General features: G+C 39.3%; 2 protein-coding genes across 2 annotated transcripts; both read right to left on the minus strand.

The window, feature by feature from the left end:
- Positions 1–4,485: 4,485 nt before the first annotated feature.
- LOC106548419 (vomeronasal type-2 receptor 26-like) lies at positions 4,486–15,004 on the minus strand. Its single transcript, XM_087714742.1, has 5 exons — positions 14,730–15,004; positions 12,412–12,703; positions 10,183–11,037; positions 6,674–6,800; positions 4,486–5,396 (listed from the first exon to the last, which is right to left on the minus strand). The coding sequence occupies exons 1-5, from the start codon at positions 15,002–15,004 to the stop codon at positions 4,486–4,488; spliced, it is 2,460 nt and encodes an 819-aa protein (XP_087570868.1).
- Positions 15,005–19,759: 4,755 nt separating this feature from the next.
- On the minus strand, positions 19,760–20,686 carry LOC148046442 (vomeronasal type-2 receptor 26-like). The gene has a single exon (XM_087714743.1). The coding sequence runs from the start codon at positions 20,666–20,668 to the stop codon at positions 19,760–19,762; it is 909 nt and encodes a 302-aa protein (XP_087570869.1). The 5' UTR covers positions 20,669–20,686.
- Positions 20,687–21,377: the final 691 nt, after the last annotated feature.

The raw sequence follows: 21,377 nt of genomic DNA on the forward strand, positions 1-21,377 counted from the left end.
AACTTTGGCTATGAGACTGAAATGGGCAAATGGTGGGATCTATGGAGTAAGACTATTAAATTTACAATATCTACAGCATTTAAAGAAAACATATACAAGATGGTTTATAGATGGCACTTCCCCCCAACGAGGTTAGCCTCCACTGTGTTGGAAATGTGGAAGAAGGGATGGCACATTCTACCATATTTGGTGGTCTTGTACTGAGGCCACGAAATACTGGAGAAGGATTCAAAAATGGCTTAAAGAGGTTACTGGGGCAAGCACGGAATGGAAACCCGAGAATTTTTTATTAAGCATAAAACCAAAAAACATGAGTAAATCAATATCGCGTTTGAGCCTACATATAATTGTGGCCACAAGAATAACATGCACAATTTTGGAAATCTACTACCATACCGTCGGAAGATGCCATAATTAAAAAGATCTATGAATGTGCAGAAATGTACAGAATGACGGGTTGGCTGAGGGACAACGGAGAAACAGAACATTATCTTAGCTGGAACCTATGGTATATGTGGGCGACAAGGAGAACAGCAGGGACTTAAAACAGGGAAAGTCAAATAGCAGTTGTTAACAATGGGAACTAAAAGTGAACATGGGTATTGTAATAGATCCCTGAATTTTGTAATGAGAAGATGCGGCTTAGAGACTAAACAATGAGGAAGGAAAAAAGTTGGGCTGTGAATGACTGTCACCGCGGGGCGGGGAGGGGGGGTTTCATGTTTAAAATTGTATTTGTATTTGTATGTTTTACTCTTTTAAAAAATTGTATAACTAATAAACATTAATTTTTTAAAAAATAAAACCATCTCTGGTTTCCACATTAGGGTTTCTCATCTGAAGAAAATTTTGGAAATCCACCAGCTCCTGGGAGTAAATTGCAAAGGCTAGGGTACCATGAACAATATCTAGATCCCAAGATCGTTGAAAGGGAACGGAAGTGAACTCCACCTGTGCAGTCATCATCCAGATTTTGCTTCTCTTCATTGGTATGTCTTTGATTTCTGAAATTCTGGGAAACATCCTCAGAAAGATCATGGTGTGAATTTCACCATGTAAGAACACAACTGTGGCTGGGCTATTAATTATAAATTTGTATATTTTGACCCAGGATTCTATCATTTCATGGATGCCAGTTTTAAAATATAAGGTTGGCAATGGTTCAATAAAATCAAAACAGATGCCACGCTGGGAAAATTTGGGAAGTTTTGCAGAAACCTGCCAATCATCTCCAAGCCTTACTCCTGAGTCAATCCTGTTTTCTTAATTGTTTTCACCTTCTGACAGCTCTGACATATGCTCACTGGGAACAGGCTCCCGCTGTTCTTCTGCCTCACTGATGTCAGATTCTAGAGGCAGCAAATAACTACCAGATGGCCTTGACCCCCTCTGCCTCAAATACAGGGCCCTTGTCCAAGCCTTCCCCAGTCTCCAGGTTTGGCCCATGTTCCTCCCCAACCTCCTCATTGTCTGACTCTGCTGCCAGCTCTGCAGGCCACCGGCAGACCATAACAAAAACCATATTAAGAAAATCAGATTATACAAGGTTAATACAAATTGTTATTCACAAATAACAAAAAGAATATAGAAAAAGGAAAACATAGCAAATAAAAATGAAAATGGCATGTAATCTTGCCATGCTACAAAAACAGGCAGAGTTCCAAATAGTGAGCCCCCACCACACACACACACACACACACACACACACACACACACACACACACACACACCATTTTGCTTATTTTTACACACATAAACAACACTCAGATAGTCCTGGTAAATGTGTATATATATATGTTGTACTTATGCTGATAAATAAATAAAGGGCAAGTACAACAACAGCACAAGTACAACAACAGCACAAGTACAACAAATGTAACAAAGGGAACAGTAAAAATATTGGGTTTCTGTCGTGATGGACTCTTGTGATGAGCCGATTGACAGATGATGGAAGCAGTTAGCTTCCTCCCATAATTGGGGCATACCAGGGGTTGTGACACTATATATATATACCTTCTTCCCTGGCTTCAGCTGATAAGGAGGAGACCTGTGGCTTAATGGCTAAGACGTTCGCCTAAGATGCAATACAGCACAGTAAGGGTATGGCTAGCTGATGAGAGCTAAATAGCTTGAAATAGATCTATACTAGTCTCCCTTTATTTATTTATCAGCACAAATAAAAAAACACAAATGTAACAAAGGCAACAGTAAAAATATTAGGTTTCTGTCATGATGGACTCTTGTGACGAGCCGATTGACAGATGATGGAAGCAGCTAGCTTCCTCCCATAATTGGGGCTTACCAGGGGTTGTGACTATATATATAAAAATCTAATAGATACCTTTCACCCTGGCTTCTCTGATAACGGATAAGAGCCTGTGGCCTAATGGCTAAGAAGTCTGCCTAGTATGTAATATAGCCCAGGTTCAAATCCCAGTAAGGGTATGGCTAGCTGATGAGAGCTAAATAGCTTGAAATAGATCTATACTAGTCTTCCTTTATTTATTTATCAGCACAAATAAAACACACACACACACACACACACACACACACACACACACACACACACACACACACACACACACACATATATATATATATATATATATATATATATATATATATATAGAGAGAGAGAGAGAGAGAGAGAGAGAGTTACAACCCCTGGTATGCCCAAATATGGGAGGAAGATCACTACTTCCATTCTCTGTCCTTCGGCTCGTCACAAGAGACCATCTAGACAGAAACCCAATATTTTTACTGTTGCCTTTTTGTTACATTTTGTTGTATTTGTGCTGATAAATAAATAAAGGGAGACTAGTATAGATCTATTTCAAGCTATTTAGCTCTCATCAGCTAGCCATACCCTTATTGGGAATCGAACCTGTGCTTTATTGCATCTTAGGCAGATCTGTTAACCACCAAGCCACAGAGTTTGACTCCTTAGTGCTCCTTTGGGCATACCGGGGGTTGTAACTCTAAATAGATACCTTTCACCCTGGCTTGGCTGATAAGGAGTCGAACTCTGTGGCTTCTATTCATTTCTTTCATTCACATACATGTTTATATTTATACCTGCTATCTTGTACATGTTTAATAAACTAATAAATACAAAAGTGACAGGACTGTAAACCTCTCTTTATTTTTCTTTATTTTTTCTTTTCTTCTTTCTTTCCTTCCTTTTTTCTTTTTCCTTCCTTCCTTCCTTCCTTCCTTCCTTCCTTCCGTCTGTCCTACTTTCCTTCCTGCCTTCCTGCCCATCTTGTATCCAATGATTCTGGCAGCTTATAACATAAGACTTTTGAGTTGACATCTGATATTATAGTGTGGCTGACTTACTTATTTTAAACCTTTTAAGATTTTCAAATCTTCACATTTGTTGATGGTCCCATCCAGGGGTGAAATCCAGCAGGTTGTGATAGGTTCTAGAGAACTGGTAGTGGAAATTTTGAGTAGTTCGGAGAACTGGCAAATGCCACCTCTGGCTGGCCCCAGAGTGGGGTGGGAATGGACATTTTGCAGTATCCTTCCCCTGCCATGCCCTCTGAGCCATGCCCATAGAACCAATAGTAAACAAATTTGAATTTCACCACTGGTCCCATCTCCTGTGGAGATATACCTGGTGGGACCCAGAAGAAGGACCTTCTCTATGGAGGCTCGCTCTCTGGAATATCATTCTCCCAGAGATTAGAATGCCCCCTACGCTAACTCTTTTCTTGGAGGGGCTGATAACTTGGTTCTGCCAGTGGGCCTGGGGATCCCAGAGTGGGATGGAGCCCATTAAATGGCTCATGTCATCTATTGTTGCCGGGGTGGGGGTGATTTTATTTTATTAATTTATTTGATTCTTTTTATTATTTTTATTGTTTTAAATGAAGTTTTATATTCTAAGTTGCCATATGCAAATAGGTGGCATTATAAATTCAATAAATAAAATAAATAATAAATAAAATAAATGCACTTCCTGGTTTAGATAACTATATGTGTGTGTGTGTGTGTGTGTGTGTGTGTGTGTATACATAACACAACACACACAAACAAACATATATGGATACGTTGTTTGAATATTATTGAAAAAAGAGATCTTTGCTGCTTCAGGAGAGCATTCTGGGATTGCCAGTTCTAAGATATTTGAGAAGCCACTAAGAGTTTATCTGCTGATAATATGGTGCTTTGAAGATGCTCCAGAGCACTTTTCGGCTTCTAATTTGAAATGAGGCCCAGATTTCTCATCTAATTTAGTTAAACTTCAATTATTTCATCAAGTGTTGCCTGAAACATTTTTAGCAACATGACACAGCATTTGGGGAGGAAAATGCAGAAACCAGAATAGGAAAACTTTTCACAACTAATATTTTATTCATAAACTGACACCTAAACAAAAAGGATGCAAATGAACTTATGTCTAGATAAGTGTAAGTGAATCATAATATTAGATGATTCTGTTTTCCCATAGATATCTGAAATATTAAACAGCCATACATTTTATGGTTTTCTGTGGGTTTGTCTTCTTAGCTGTTTTTTGTTGTTTAGAGCAGGTCTCAGCACAATGATGAAACATTTCGGAAAAAAGATACAAACCAGTAACCCAACACTGGAAGATATAATGGAGAAGATCTCCACAGCAACCATATATTTCCCCTTGGTGCTCAGGTATGTTGGAACAAAGGACAACCACACACTACAAAAGACCAACATGCTAAAGGTGATAAACTTGGCTTCATTGAAAACATCAGGCAAATTCCTGGCTAGGAAAGCCATGGTAAAGCTGATAATAGCAAGGAGACCCATATAGCCCAAGATACAGTAGAACATGAAGGCAGATCCTTCGTTGCACTCTAGAATGATTTCTTCTACCACTGAATTCATATCAGCATCTGGGAATGGAGGAGAGGTTGTCACCCATGTAATGGAAATAATACCTTGAATACAACAACACCCCAAAATTATGAAAATGACAAGTCTTTTCCCAACCCATCTGCTCATCATGGACCCAGGCTTAGTGGCCATGAAAGCCAGAACCACGATGATGGTTTTGGCCAATACACAAGAAATAGCCATGGAAAAGATCATCCCAAAGGCTGTTTGACGAAGGAGACATGTCACCTTACCAGGTCTTCCTAGGAATAACAAAGAACAAAGAAAAGACAACATAAGACCAACAAGGAGAGTGTAGGTGAGATTCCGGTTGTTCGCTTTGACAATGGGAGTGTCCTGATGCTTAATAAAAATCCAGAGGATTGCAGCTGTGACCAAAGCAAAGAAAAGAGCAGAACTGGCCAATATAGTTCCCAAAGATTCTTCATACTTCAAAAATGTTATAACTTTCGGGAGACAGAAATCCTGCTTCTTATTAGGATACTGGTCTTCTGGACATTGAAAGCATTCATTCATGTCTAGAAAATAAAATAGCAACTTACAGATTTACTGAAAGTATCAAAACTGAACATGACAGCATTAAGAAAAGAGAGCTGTTGTTTAACATGTGAATATCAAAAACACTGATATACTTCCAATTGTTATATTTGGGAAACCCTTTGTCCCCAAATACATTACTTGGCATCATATTGGAATTCAGTCAATGAATTGAATGCATATCTCATTGGGTCAACTTTTTGTGTGCCATTAAATGTGAGCAGGCAAACTTCATTTGTGATCTTCAACAAGATACAGTTTGGCTAACAATATTTTAATCTCTGTTGATTCCAGAGATGGACAGTTTTGCCATTTGTTTCATGCATTGCTCGGTGCACTTCCTTATATTTTTCATATATAGAAGTTCAAATCTAATTTCTTAATTGACAAATAACAAAGCCCTCTGCTATGGCAGTTTTAGGAGAAAGAGGGCCTTAACTCTATCATCCTCCCCACCTATATGAAAGGGGACAAGTTTGATACTGAACACTATTACCCTGCCTCTCTCTTCTCTATTACGAGAAGCCAAGTATTTATTTATATACACTTGCTTAGCTGCAAGAATATCTTTTTCGAAGTGTAAGACACACCTTTTCCCTTCCCTGCATCTTATACACCGAATGTAGCTCCACCTACCAAAGGCCAAAAACACAGGGCATAGAGGCAGCAATGGTCTGGCAATCCCTGCATCCTGGAACAGCTGATTGGAGGGTATTCCAGCAGTCCGATCCACCCGCCAATCAGCTGTGTTGAATCAGGCTGAAGCTCACCTGGCTGATCAGAGTTTGCAGCAGTAACTGGTTCAGCAGGAGTTAAAATAATAATAATAATTTACAATACATTGCCAAAAGTAGGTTTTCCAAGGTAGCAGTAAATGCAAGCAAAACACAAGCAGTTTCACTTTCAGTTTTCAGGTAAGCCAGTCACTTTCTTGTCCCCTTGTTGCTCACACAGTAAATCTCAAAGTCCAAATAGCCCTAATTGGCTGATTTAGCTGCTATGCCTATTCATTGCCTGACCTTTTTAACCATGTGTCAGCTGAATACCATGGATGCTGGTAGGCAGAGGCAGATTTTTCTTATTATTATTTTCCTCCCCAAAAACTAAGGTGTGCCTTATACTCCAAAGCATCTTATACTCTGAAAAATATGGTAGGGTTCAGAGCACACAGAGTTCAGACATAGTAATTCAACATGAGCTGAATTTTTATTTAGATATAAAACAAAACAAAAGCAATGAAACAAAAGCAAGAACTTACTTTCTTGGTTGGAAATCTTCCCATATGGACATTTCAGACAATCATAGCAGCAAAATGGCTTCCCTTCTATCTTGCTTCTAGCATAACCTGATTGGCACTTGCTATTACACAGAGATTGTGGTTGGACCTTCTCATGAGAGAAAGAAGAAAACGATTTGACAAATTAGTACTCAGTATTATCTGGTGTGGCTTTTCTACTGTCACGTATGAATTAATATAATAGCAGAGTTGGAAGGGATCTTGGAGGTCTTCTAGTCCAACCCCCTGCCTAGGCAGGAAACCTTATACCGTTTCAGACAAATGGCTCTCCAACATCTTCTTAAAGACTTCCAGTGTTGGGGTATTCAGAACTTCTGGAGGCAAGCTGTTCACTGAGTTCTAACTCTCAGTTCTAAGTTGCTTCTCTCCTTGATTAGTTTGTTCTACACCCAGGTGCCTTGAAGACTCCCTCTTCTTTGTGGCAAACCCTGAGATATTGGAACTCTGCTATCATGTCTCCCCTAGTCCTTCTTTTCATTAAACTAGACATACTCAGTTCCTGCAACCGTTCTTCATATGTTTTAGTCTCCAGTCCCCTAATCATCTTTGTTTCTCTTCTCTGCACTCTTTCCAGAGTCTCCACATCTTTTCTACATCGTGGTGACCAAAACTGAATGCAGTATTCCAAGTGTGGCCCTTACCAAGGCATTATAAAGTGGCATTATAAATTGTCTAGTAGTTCTTGCTAAATGAGAAAATATACTTCTTTAAGCTAATATGCCAGGTTACATTAAAATATACCCATCCCTCCATTGACATGTTATCTTAGACTTAGAAGATACCCAAGGTACCACCAGGTGAATAGACTTGTAAAGGTTGCTTGAATCTAATTGCTGTGTGATATTTTGGATTTAAGAGAACTCCAAGAATGGACGAAAGATATTTCACTATAAGTCAAAACTTGGCTCACTTGGTTAAACCTCCTCGGCCATATAATATCTTCCTCATCAATGGTGAACAATGTTTCTTGGGAATCCATGGAGTCTATCCCTCCAACCCTAACTTTGAGAAAAGATAGATTTGGGAATGTGATCCAATTCATAATATCAAATCCAGTCTCCAATTCTCCATTTTGGTTGAAAGAAATTTTTTGTCCAGCACTATTATTGAATGAGACTTCTCTCATAAATTGATTGAGCTACAGTAGAAAACAACCCAAGAAAAGGTTAGACACATGACAGATACATAGATGATAAATAAATTAGATAACTAGAGAACTAAATGATAGCGAATAGAATAGAATAGAAATGAAGAGAAGATAATCCCAAGATGATAGGATTTATTTCACCTTTCAAAAATAAAAAAATTCAAAGTTTATGAGAGGATGGTAGTCAACGCAATAACTGCAGTAGTAAATAGTCCATCTTGTAAACCATCATTATAATAGAAAAATAAACAGCACAAAAGATGTAAATACCAGGAATAATAAAACAGAAAATAAATAAAAATCATTTTTGTAGATTTGGACTTTTTTTTTTCACCACTGAACTGTATCTTACTGATCCCAATGCTCAAATCTGTCAAGATCATTTTGAATTTTGAGTTTATCTTTCAAAGAGTTTAAATTCCCACCCAAATTAGTGTCATCTGAAAATTTGATGAGCACCCCTTTAAACCCTTCCTCTTGGTCACTTATGAAGATGTCAGAGAGGACTGGGCTCAGAACAGAACCTTGGGATGCCCCACTGTGTGCTTCCTTCCCGTGGCACGACAAAACCGCGCTAGTCAAAATCGCGGTGATAAAATCACGGCGCTAAAGCCATGACGTCATCACCGCGTGTCATCACTGCCGCGACAACAGCACGGAAACAGAAGGGTGCTTTAAAACGGCACCACGGCAGAAAGCCGACTTCAATTAAGGTAAGGGTTAGGATTAGGTTTAGGGGTTTGTTTTAGGGTTAGGTTTAGGTTTAGGGTTAGGTTTAGGTTTAGGTTTAGGGTTAGGTTTAGGGTTAGGTTTAGGGTTAAGTTTAGGGTTAGGTTTAGGGTTAGGTTTAGGGTTAGGTTTAGGGTTAGGTTTAGGGTTAGGTTTAGGGTTAGGTTTAGGGTTAGGTTTAGGGTTAGGTTTAGGGTCAGGTTTAGCGTCAGGTTTAGCGTTAGGTTTAGGTTTAGCGTTAGGTTTAGCGTTAGGTTTAGCGTTAGGTTTAGCGTTAGGTTTAGGGTACTGAGTGCTTGGGAATGCGCGAATTTGCCCTCCGCGAATATGTCATCGAGGTAGGGTCGCATTTTTTCTTAGCGCTTAGAACGGCGCGAATTAGTCTTCGCGCTTATAAGGGCTTCGCGGATTTGTGGTGGAACCCTTCCTTCCATGTAGATGTAGTTCCATTGAGGACAGTTCATCAATCAACTGCAAATTGTAGTGGTATCTCACATTGTTCTGTCTTACCAAGAAGTAAGATGTGTTCGACTTTATCAAATGCCTTATTAAAGTCTAAGTTTAATAATGCCAGTTTTTTATATTTAGTCTACACAGAGATAGAGAGAAGTGTTGGGGGGGGGAGAAGAGAGAAACTAAAGATATGAATTACAGAAATCAAAATAGTCACCCTTTGAAACAAAATGCATCAGAAATAAATACTACAGAGTGAGAAAGGTCTTAAAATGTGTAAGTTCAGGGAACACATAGAAAGGCACCATAAAGACCTCACTCAACATAAAAAGACAGGTATAACAAATTGTACAACTTTGTTCTAATGAATACTTAGATGTCCTAATTTTTAAAGACATTAATTGGACTAAAGCTAAAGAGATGACATTTAACCAAAGTGTATGCTTAAGAGGCCTTATGGTACAGTGGCTAGAATGCAGTACTGCAGGCTACTTCAGCTGCCTGCTGGCTGCCTACAATTTGGCAGTTTGAATCTCACCAGGCTCAAAGTTAACTCAGCCTTTCATCCAGTGGTGGGTTGCAGGCGGTATGCCCAGGTACGGGATCCTGTCCAGAGCACCGTGCACGGTTCCGGTACAGTGCTCTGGAGGGCCCACCTGCCCACCCCCACTCCTTACCTGTACTTTAAGCTTTTGGGGCTTTCATGTATGCACAGCACCTGCACGATGCTCCACCAAGCAGCTAGAGCATTGTGGAGGCTTGCAGAAGTGTTGCAGGCAAGTACGATGCATGTGCGGTCCATGCATGTGTGCCCGTGCGCTGCGTGCGTCCACGTGGGTGATGCCGGGGCCGTTCCAACCATACTGGTTGGAAGGGAATCCAGAACCCATCATTGCTTCCATCCCTCCAAGGTGGGTAAAATGAGGACCCAGATTGTTGGGGGCAATAAGCTGACTCTGTAAACTGCTTAGAGAGGGCTGTAAAGCAACGTGAAGTTGTATATAAGCCTAAGTGCTATTGCTATTGCTTAAACACATTCCCTTTGGAAGAATGGACTGTCAGATCATCTGCTAATTTATATTTTCGATCTGGGTTACAAATATGGTGAGCAGCCAGTAATTGTCTTGGCTTAAGAATTTACCTTCCACAGCTTTTGAACTACATGTTTGGCATCGTGTCCTCTGGTTCTATATTCCATCATGGATGAATGGAGGTCATGGAAAGCATGTGCCACCACATGGATGGCATTGTAGATACTATAGCTATGGCCAGTCATGTCCATTTCAAACACAGATGTAGGAAGAGCTCCCAGTTTCTCCTTCCCAGTGCAGGGAACCACATTTTCATCTTCATTCATAACAGAGATGGAGAAGGAACATTCAAAGGCACTTTCCCAGAAGAGCTTGATAAAAGTATCTTCTTTTTCCAAGGTAGGATTCCTTGTCTGAACAAATTGGTGGAATCCTAACACCTTCTTTGAGTGAATTGCAAAAGACAGAGCACCATGGAGGAACACTAAATCACTATTCCTCAGAAAGGGAAGTGACATGAAATCCATCTCAGCTGTCATAATCCAGATTTTACCTTGTCTCCATAATGGTGCATCTTCAATTTTCAAATTGGTGGAAAGAAGTCTCAGAACTATAATTCCATAAATTTCACCATGAACTAATACTACATTAACTGTGCTTTTCATAACCACCAGGTACATTTCAAGTCCTATTTCCACCAACTCAACAATGCTACTTGAATCGATTATTGGGAAAGTTTCAATAAAGTCTGAGCAGATCCCGCTCTGGGCCAACATGGGAACTACGCTTTGTAAAAACTTGTCCCCATTATCATTATTCACAGACAAGATCCCAATCCATGTCCATCTGAAATATAACAATAACTGAAAAATTCCTTTATATTGATGGTCCATAATTGGGAACATTTGTTGATGCAATGTAGACATTGTTTTTGTACTACTTTTGGTGGTGGAACCATAGACTAGCTTAAAAAACAAAAAAAGGAAAATATAGGCAGAGTCAACAGGATACTTCTTTCATTTTCTTTTTTTTAAAAAAAGGTAGAGTGGAATGATATTATTTACCCATTTCAGCTATAGCATATTGAATTTCAACACATATTTCATAGTTGTGAACCTGTACTTCACAAATATGTTCAGAATGTGACATTTGGAAATTGTTATCACTCCCAAGACTGAGGGAGTGGCATTAACAAATTTGATCAAAGAAACACTGTTGCACAAAAAATCCACCTCTTTAAACCCTTCATCTTGGTCACTTATGAAGATGTTGGAGAGCAATGAGCTCAGGATAGAAGCTTGGGATACCCCACAGCATGCTTCCATCCATGTAGCTGTAGTTCCATTGAGGACAGTTCATCAATCAACTGCAAATTCATAGTAGTGGTATCCCACATTGTTCTGTCTTACCAAGAAGTAATATGTGATCAACTTTATCAAATGCTTTATTGAAGTCTAAGTCTAATGCTAATGATGACAGAGTCTTTTATATTTAGTCTTCAGAGAGAGGGAGAGGGAGGGAGGGAGGGAAAAAGAAAAAAAGAGAGAGAAAGACTAAATGTATGAATCAAAATAGTCATCATGGACTTACTTTGAAACAAAATGATGGATCTGAAATAAAAACCACAGGATAAGAAAGGTCTTAAAATGTCTAAGTTCAGGGAACACATTTAAAACTTAGATACTGTAAGACACAATAAAGAGCTCAATGAACATAAAAAGACAGGCATAACAAATTGTATGAGTATTATAGTAGTCAAACAATGCCTACAGCTTTTTACAACTTGGCTTTCCACTTTTATATTTTAACAGACATTTGAAGTATTTTTTACTATAGTACATTAGATGCTATTAATGCAAAATTCCCAATAAGAATAATTTAATTTCTTCATCAATTTCCCCTATTGTCATTATTTTCTATAACTTAGTTTTCCCCAATCACCCCACATTTCCTTTCCCCCGCTTCAGTACTATTAAGAGGAACTGAAAATCATGATTGGCCTTAAAATACATTTTCTATTTTAATACTTCTGAGAATTCTCTATAGTTTTAGTCAACGTTTCTCTTAAACATTGTTTTAATGGAAAATTACTCCTTGGCAAGGTGATAGCACACACCAATTGATTATTTAGGTCTTTCAAATATAAAAGGTCAGAAGAGTGATGGCTGCAAGACTGGAGACAGAAGTAAGCCACAGAATTCCCTTGTAGTCATCAGAAGTCAATAATCTCTATTTCAAGCAGAACCCCTTCCTTCTTATGCCATAAATGTTCCCATAAAAAGAAAGGGATAGTGCATTGATGATTATCTACATGGCATGGGCTCTATCAAAGCTGATACCTGTGGCATCTTGTAGATGGACAGAATGGTAGCCATTTGTAGACAAACTTCAGTGGTAGGTCCCCCAATGACTGCTATTGGTCTGTGCTGCATATCACAAGTGTAGTTAGGAATGAACTGGCCCTTGGTAGAGAAAAGTTCCAGAGAAGCTCGATATGTCCAACTGGGCATGAAATAGGTATTATAGATCTGGAAACCAAGGGTGAGATTGGGCAAAATATGGGGATTTCTGTTGATCTCTGTGATGGCAAATTCTAAGGCCAAGATGTGCTGATAGATTGGAGTCATGACTCTGGAAAGGGAAATTGATGCTTTGTCACCATGCAATCAATTGAACAGAAAGCACACAAATACCATATTTTTCGGAGTATAAGATGCACTGGAGTATAAGACGTACCAAGATTTTGAAGAGACAATTTTTTTAAAAAAGTTTTTGCATTCCAAAAACAGGCCCAGTTTTGTCAAAAAAAAAAGGGCATGCATAGCCTTTAGGAGACTTATAGAGTGCTGCTGGTGGCAGGGGGGGGGGCAAAAATGAGCAAAAAATATTTTTCACTCATTTTTGCCCTCCCCAGCCCCCAGCAGCACTCTGGAAGCCTCCTAAAGGTTATAGTATAGTATAGTCTTTATTGTCATTGTACAAAATAAATACAATGAAATTGGTTAAAGGCTATGCAGGGGCATTTTTGCAAAGGGGGCAGGGTTTCTGGAGTCCAAAAATGCTGTTTTCAGTATATAAAATGCACCCAGATTTTCACCCTCTTTTTGAGGGAGAAAAGTGCATCTTATACTCCGAAAAATATGGTACTTCTTTACAGGTGAGCATGATAAAATAGCATTGCAATCATTTTGATTTTAATAGCCAGTTTCAGAAGGGAAGTTTTGATAGCATTTAGCAAATGGGTGATGAAAATGATTTTAATCCCAATAATCTTTCAGTATTCAACTTTCAGAAACTGAAGTCACTTATTGTGAAAGAGTACGGATACCTTCTGGAAGAGAAGAGTCACTCCATTTTCTTTAAAAACCCCAAAACGCATTCTAATGTTGATAGTAATTTGGGAGTCTAAGATAATTGGTACACCAAATAAAAATTATTTCAAATAAGCATTCCCCCAAACCAAACTTTTATTATGCCCTGAGGATAAAAATTATAGTTTAATCCCAGTATTTCCTATACATAACTTGGAAATGGAAAGTAGAAATACAGAACTTTGTCCAAAAAAAGAGTATAGCTTTTTCTGTGATGTCAGCGAGTGCTTATAATTTAATCAAATTACATTAAACTGTGTAATTAATAATTTTAAAAAATCTTTAAGGTTTTACTAAGTAATTTTTTATAACACTGATGTCACATACTGTAACAACTAGACATTGTTTTAATGCTAGAAAAAAGGTGAAGTGAATAATTGTCATGACAACATTTGAAAAAGAAATCCTCAATTAAAATAAAAGGTAAATACTTCAGTTTTCAGTAATTTGCTATCTGGAAACTTGGCTGTTTAATAATAAATTTAGAGGAGGACATGAACCTTTTTCTTCTCTGTGTAAATTATTTTAAAATGAAGACTCCCCAAAAATTTTTTAAAGATCAGGGTGTTAATAAAAGTTGACAAACCTTCAATAAACAAAATCCAATGGATGCCTGAACAAGAACTACTAGATCATAACCCATCCATTTTCCAGGAAAAATGTTTAAGTTACCCACTCCATGACATCACATTCTTCTACTTAGAATAGAGTTCCACTCAGTGGGGAAGGTCAGTCTTTCCAGCTTCAGAAGTATATGAACATATCAAACTCTCCTTGAAAAATTGAGATTCTTTCAATCCCAGGGATGACTTCCCAACATACAGCTTGGCTTAGCTTTTTCTCCTCCATTTCCCACAATATTTGGTACTATATATTTCTTTTTGTAATGCAAATTTTATTTGTGTACTAACATTTCATCTTTTTATAATATTGTTGGAAAATTTGGAAAAAATGGAATATCTCTTCCCCTTTGCAGGATATAATCATCATATAATGATTATGGATTTCAGAAAGTTTTCTATAAAGAACCTCCATCAGAGCATGCATGACAAATGGAAACAAACATTTGGGGAAAGCCTAATTCTTCTAATTATCATGTAACAATCAAAGATTATTAATGCTACTTATAAAAAGAACAAGAAGGAGAAGACAATGATGGAAAAGGAGGAATGGGAGATTGAAGATAATGCTATCCAACAAAGATGCTGCCAATCATTGGAACCGAAGCTAATATGGGTATGAAAAGACATTCCAGTTTAAATTAACTTCCATATATAAATTCTTACACAGTGTCCTCAAAGAACTCCTTAGAGGGACGCATGCTGAAGTCCATCATTGTATGGAAGACATAGAGCTGAGAGAGCATATTCACAACAATGAGGTTTCCGGACTGATATTTTTTGTGAAGAAAAGGCAGAGGGTCACTGCTGCTGCATTTACTCCGGCGAATCCTGCATATCATTTGAGGTAAAAGCACAATAACCAATACTGCAAATGTCATCACCTTTAACAACGGCATTTGTTTGTAAGCCAATTGGTCCACCTCAACATTCTTTTTCATGAAGTACAGTATAATTCCACTTGAAATAATAGCTCAGCTACTCCCTCGGGACCTAAAGTTAATGTTGAAATAATAATAATATAGTGAGGGATAATTGCAATAGATGAGGCAACAATTTCTGAATCAAAGTCATGGGGAAGTCTTCAGCAAGAAAACATGTTTTTGCTATGTTAGTAGAGATCACCTTCAGCATTCTGTAGTGTGGGGTCCCAAGCAGAGGTGGCATTCTACCGGTTCTGACCCCTTTGCCCAAACCGGTAGTGGAAATGAATACTGGCTCTATGGCATCCCATTTAGGCCTGCTTTTTTTTAGGCAAAGCGCATGCGCAGATATAGCGTGTATGAGCCAAACAAGCATACATGCTCACATTTATGAACCAGTAGGGAAGGCAAGTAAATACCACCCCTGGTCACAGGACAGTGGAGGGATTCAGCCTGTTCTCACCTATTTGGGAGAACCGGTTGTTAACTTTCTAAGCAGTTTGGAGAACCGGTTGTTGCAAGAAATCTCCTTTTGGTTTTTTTCCACTTTACAGGACTAATCCTGTAAGGAAGGCAGGAAGGAAACATTCTGGTGTTGTTTCTAGCCTAATCTTTATTGCCCTGATTACAGAAACTGCCTCTCCGGTTAACCCTGATTACATTGTAACAGCTAAGGTGAAGAGTAAGTGATATTGTGTTGGTCACACCCACCCAGTCACATGACCACTGACCACCGCCTACACAACTGGTCATTAGGGCAGAGAACCAGTTGTTAAATTATTTGAATCCCACCACTGTCACAGGATGAAAATGCTTGCAATAATTGAGAGCAAGCGAAGAACACTAACTAATGAAAAATTCATAAACATTTTGGACAAAAAAGGACAAAAAGGGAGTTATATCCCAAATGCTAAAACAAAAAACAGCTTATTTTTTTAATTTTATTTAATAAGTTTATGATATTAATTCACAGAAGAGTTAGAACGAAGCCAAAGTTTAGGGTTCATTTTACTTCAAAAACCCATTCCGAAAACATTTTCCCCCCTTCTGACAATAATGTGTGAAGAAAAAAAAAACCCGGAGAACTGTTAAAAACAGAAATGCCGCTCCCCCTAAATACAAGTCTATTTATGAGCAAAAGTCCCATCAAAGTTTACACCCCAAATCTTGAGACTGATTTAGGTTAGATTATCCCTAAAAAGATGTGAAACTGCTGTAGGACTCAAATTGTCAGGCCTGCAATTATATTCCTTTTAGAATTTTGGACAGTTATGGACTTGGTTTCCAAGCAGGCGCACTTCATCGCTTGTTCAGAGTTGCCGTCCGCAAGGAAATTAGCAAAAATATTTGTGAAACATTTTAAGCAGGTGATAAATTTGTTTCAAAAACATTTTTGCTAAATCACGACACAAATACAGTAGCCCAGTGATGGCTAACCTTTTTGTCCTTGCATGCCAAAAGCATGTGCGACCCACAACCATAATGCAATGCGCATGTGACCCTCCCCCTGCACATGCCTCCCCCAACACATGTGTGTACAACCTCCCCGCACCCCGTTTTGGGCCTAGCAGGCCTCCCTGGGTCATGTGGGGGCCCACACCGCACCTTCCCGCATGACCTTCACACATGCACATGTGACTCCTGCCCCCCTCACGCATCCACACTCATCTGCCCACATGCATGACAGAGACCCGAAAATCAGTTGGCTGGTGGGAGGCATGCGCACATGTCCATTGGAGCTGAGCTGGGGTGATGTTTCATGTGCCGGCAGAGAGGCCTCTGCAAGCCACATGTCATAGGTTCGCCACCAGTATCCCATCCCATTGTTATTGGTTGCACAAAAGTCAGTAGTTCATTTTTATATTTCCTCTTTCAGACTTTTTCCAAATAAAATAAGCATCCGCCTGTTTGTTTTTGGTTTCTTTTCTATTTCATAATCTCATCTTGAAGCTTTTCTAACTGCCCACCTTCCCTAAAAAAAGGAATCAAAATTGAACAGCTAAATGATAAGGAGGGGGAAAGCTCTCTCTAGTATTAATCTTTTCAATCATGTAAACAACATGATTTGTTTCAAGTTCTCAAAAACAAATCAATATGCAAATTGAGAAGCCAGCTACGGATAGATGTTTCTACAGCAGGGGTGTCAAACTGGATTTCTTTGGGGGCAGCATCAGCATTGTAGTTCTCCTCTGCAGGCCGGGGGAGCAGGGAGCAGGGGGGTGACAGGACGGATGCCTCCTGTAATATTTTGCTGGCCAAACCGGGTGCAACTGGCCTACACACAGCCCCCCACACAGACACCCTGTTTTCAGCCTAGATGGCCCACTGCCTTGTTTCGACCTCCATGGCCTCCTGCAACAGGCCCTGCAAATGCCCCGGAAAGCCCATTTTTAGCCTCCCTGGTTTCCAGCAGCACTCTGCCAGCCAAAAAATGGGCAATGTGAAGGCCCTCCCAAACCTCCTGTGCAGCTCATTTTGGGCCTCCATGGCCTCCTGCAGCACTCTCCTGGCTGAAAATGGGCCACACAGAGGCCATGTGAAACCTCCATGTAGCCCTTTTTTGCCTGGCAGAGTGCTGCAGGAGGAGGAGAAATTGTCCCCATTGGGGATGGATGCAGCCCCCCTGCTGCCCGTTTTGGCTGGCAAAGACCACATGGGCTGGCCCTTTTATATTTCCAGGCCAGCCCACAGGCCAGCCTTGAGTTTGACACAGCATCCATTAAGACCAACCTTGATGCATTCTGAATAAGCTGTATCATAGTCTTTAAATGCATCCTTATATAGCAAACATAGCTGTAACGTTTCTAGGTGATTTACTTATAAGTGGCCAAGACCATTTCTACAAGATGAAGCTGCTGTTGGGCACCAGCTGAATTTGGGTCCTTTTCATCATGATTTATGTCTGTTGTTCAGAAGTCAGTCTGTTCAGTCCAGAAAGATCACACACACACACACACCGCCTAATTGGCAACTTTCTTTTTTAAAGATAGAGAAAATACTAATATTGATGGCAAACTCCAATATAAAAACCCAAATTTAATAATGCAAGGCTGGCTTGCTTAAGAGGCACCACAATGTGGACCATAGAGCAGAAAGGGCTTGACATCTCAGGCCACCAGATGCAGCTGCCCAGACAATTGAATGCATAACATATCAATTCTATTAAACCTTAAGTATATTGCAGATATGTTGGGATGAAAATCAATCCACATGTATTAAGACTTTGATATTGGGAATTCATACCCCAAATGAAGTCTATGGAGACAACCAGGTCATGGGTGTCCCAAAGGTACATTGTGGTGACCAAAACTGGAGGCAACATTCCATGTGTGGTCTTACCAAGGCGTTATAAAGTGGTATTATCACTTCACATGATCTTGATTCTGTTATTTCAGCCAAGAAGTGTGCTGGCTTTTTAAAGAGATTGTCCACTAGGAGTTCAAGATCCCACTTACAGTTACTATTATTGAACCAGGTACCACCTATACTATACTTTTCTTGCTTAAGTGTAGAACCTTACTTTTTTCACCATTGAATTTCATTTTGTTTGATAGTGCCCAATATTCTAGTCTGTCAAGATCAGTGGTAGGTTTCTACCAGTCCGCTCCGGTCCGCGCGAACTGGTTGGTCAGTGGATCTGGAAGTGAGTAACTTCCAGTAACGCCTGCACCGTCCGTGTCGCTTTTTGGGAGACAAAGTTGTCTGCTAAGTTTGTCAGGGATCTGTTTGCTCTTTCACTTGGTGCACAGTTTGTCTCCCAGTTAATGTCAGTTGATGGACCTTTTATCCTTGGTGGAAATTTTTATTAAAAAAAATATTTAAAATGGATTCAAATACATATGCATTTGTCTCACTTTTCAAGGAATGATCTATATGGAAGTCTGTCTTCCATATTTTCAGACTGATTTGAGAATCTCTGAATGCATTTCTGCCTGTTCTCTTATAATGTATTGGGATATTTCTTTCCTGTGTCTATCCTGTAGAGTATATCCTCTATAGCAGGCATATTTAACCCATTGCCCATGGCTGCATGCAGCCCCACAGATATAATAAAAATATAAAAAATAAAGGAAGCTCATTATTTATAAACAGTAACCATAATATATATACTATATGCATCCCAAGACAATTGCTCTTCACTTAATATGCCCTAGGCATCCAAAAGGTTGGATAGTCATACTCAATAAAAGGTAAAGGTAAAGGTTCCTCTGGCACATATGTGCTTGTCATTCCTGACTCTAGGGGGTGTGCTCATCTCTGTTTCAAATCCAAAGAGCCAATGCTGTCCGAAGAGGTATCGGTGGTCACATGGCTGCCATGACTAAATGCCAAAAGCACACAGAACTCTGTTACCTTCCTACCAAAGGTGGTCCCTATTTTTCTACTTGCATTTTTACATGCTTTCGAACTACTAGATTGGTAGAAGCTGGGACAAGTAATGGGAGCTCAGTCATTACATGGTGCCAGGAATTTGAACCACCGAACTGCCGACCTTTCTGATCAACAAGCTCAGCATCTTAGCCACTGAGCCACCACCTCCCTATGTTAGCAAGAAATAAATAATGAAATACCACAGTAGCATAATTTTTTTTTAAAAACAGTGACAACAACAGATGAAATAGATAGTATGTAAATGGTAATATTTTATTTTTCCTATCAAGTGAGAATTAAACCTGAAGATTTGAAACCTTTACTCAAATTAAGTGGAATTGGATCAGAACATCAAATGATTCGGTTTTCTTACAAACAATCTAAAATAACAAGACACATAATTTACATTTTTCTGTGGGTTTGTCTTCTTAGCTGTTCCTTGTTATTGAGGGAAGGCCTTAGGACAATGATGTAGCACTTGGGGAAAAAAATGCAAACTAGTAACCCAACACTAGAAGCTATAATGGAGAAAATCTCCACTGCAACCATGTATTTCCCCTTGGTGCTCAGGTATGTTGGAACAAAGGACAACCAGACACTGCAGAAGACCAACATGCTGAAGGTAATAAACTTGGCTTCATTGAAAACATCAGGCAGTTTTCTTGCTAGGAATGCCACTGTAAAGCTAATAATGGCAAGAAAACCCATGTAGCTCAAGACACAGTAGAACATGAAGACTGATCCTTCATTACACTCCAGAAAGATTTCTTCTGCCCCTGAACTCATGTCAGCATCTGGGAATGGGGGAGAGGTTGCCAGCCATATAATGCAAATAAATCCTTGAAGCAAGGTGCAGCACAATAGGATGGACACTGCCAATCTATTTCCCACCCATCTAGTCATCTTAGACCCAGGCTTGGTGGCCATGAATGCCAAAATCACAATGATGGTTTTGGCCAAGACACAAGAAATGGCCACAGAGAAGATGACCCCAAAAGTAGTTTGACGAAGAAGACACGTCACCTTATCAGGTTTCCCAAGGAATAAGAAACAACAGAGAAAAGACAAGAAGAGAGCAATAAGGAGAACATAGGTGAGATTCCGGTTGTTGGCTTTGACTATGGGAGTGTCCTGATGCTTAATAAAAATCCAAAGGATTCCAATTGTCACCAGACAAAAGAAAAGAGCAGAACTGGCCAAAGTGATCCCCAATGTTTCTTCATACATCAAAAATGTTGCAATCTTTGGAAGACACAAATCATGGTTCACATTTGCATATTGATCTTCTGGACACTGAAAGCAATCGTCCATATCTAGAAAATCAATAATGTACAAATTGCACTGAAAGAATAAAAACTGAGCACCATGTGTTAAGAACAAAAACCTGTTTTATCACACATGAAAAGCAGTAGACTTCCTATTTGGAAACCCTTTTCTCCAAGGTACATTATTTGGTATCATTGTGGAAATCAGTGGTGGGTTTCACATTTTGTTATCACTGGTTTACCCCGTGCCTACACATGCATGTGCCAGGTCTCAAAAACATGACTAAATAGTACAGCATAGAGACTGGGTGGGTGGGCAATATATACTATTGGTTCAGGCAAACCAATCTGAACCAGCTGAATATCACCTCTGGTTGAAATCCATTCAATGACATGAATGCTGAACAATTTGCTACCTTCTACTCTTTCCATCTGTTAACAGGAACTTTTAATCTAGACTTTTAATTGCTGTTATGACACAGTTTTATTGAGGTGTATGTGTGTGTGTATGTATTACATATATATCATATGTAAGAACGCACCATCTCGGTTGGAAATCTTCCCATGTGGACATTGTCGACAATTATAGCAGCAAAATGGTTTGTCTTCTATCTTGCTTCTAGTATAACCTGAATGGCACTTACTATTACACAAAGATAGAGGTCGGACCTGGTCAAGAAGAAAAGGAGAATATGTTTTTGTTTTTAAAAATTGGCACATTCAAATTCATTTGAAGAAAGTGCTCAACCATACAA

Source organism: Thamnophis sirtalis, unplaced genomic scaffold, assembly GCF_051295495.1.
Source record: "Thamnophis sirtalis isolate CommonGarterSnake01/CBP01778 unplaced genomic scaffold, rThaSir2_p1.2 scaffold_4, whole genome shotgun sequence".
Taxonomy (NCBI): Eukaryota; Metazoa; Chordata; class Lepidosauria; order Squamata; family Natricidae; genus Thamnophis; species Thamnophis sirtalis.

Bases quoted from the DNA above. Each gene is read 5' to 3' on its own strand.
- LOC106548419 (XM_087714742.1), bottom strand. From the start codon at position 15,004: ATGAAAAAGAATGTTGAGGTGGACCAATTGGCTTACAAACAAATGCCG. The intron at 12,704-14,729 runs GTAAGAATTTAT...TTCCCTTTCCAG, and splicing joins GAGTTCTTTGAGGACACTGT to AGTCATGACTCCAATCTATC. The intron at 11,038-12,411 runs GTATCAGCTTTG...TTGTTTTTTAAG, and splicing joins CCATCTACAAGATGCCACAG to CTAGTCTATGGTTCCACCAC.
- LOC148046442 (XM_087714743.1), bottom strand. From the start codon at position 20,668: ATGGACGATTGCTTTCAGTGTCCAGAAGATCAATATGCAAATGTGAAC.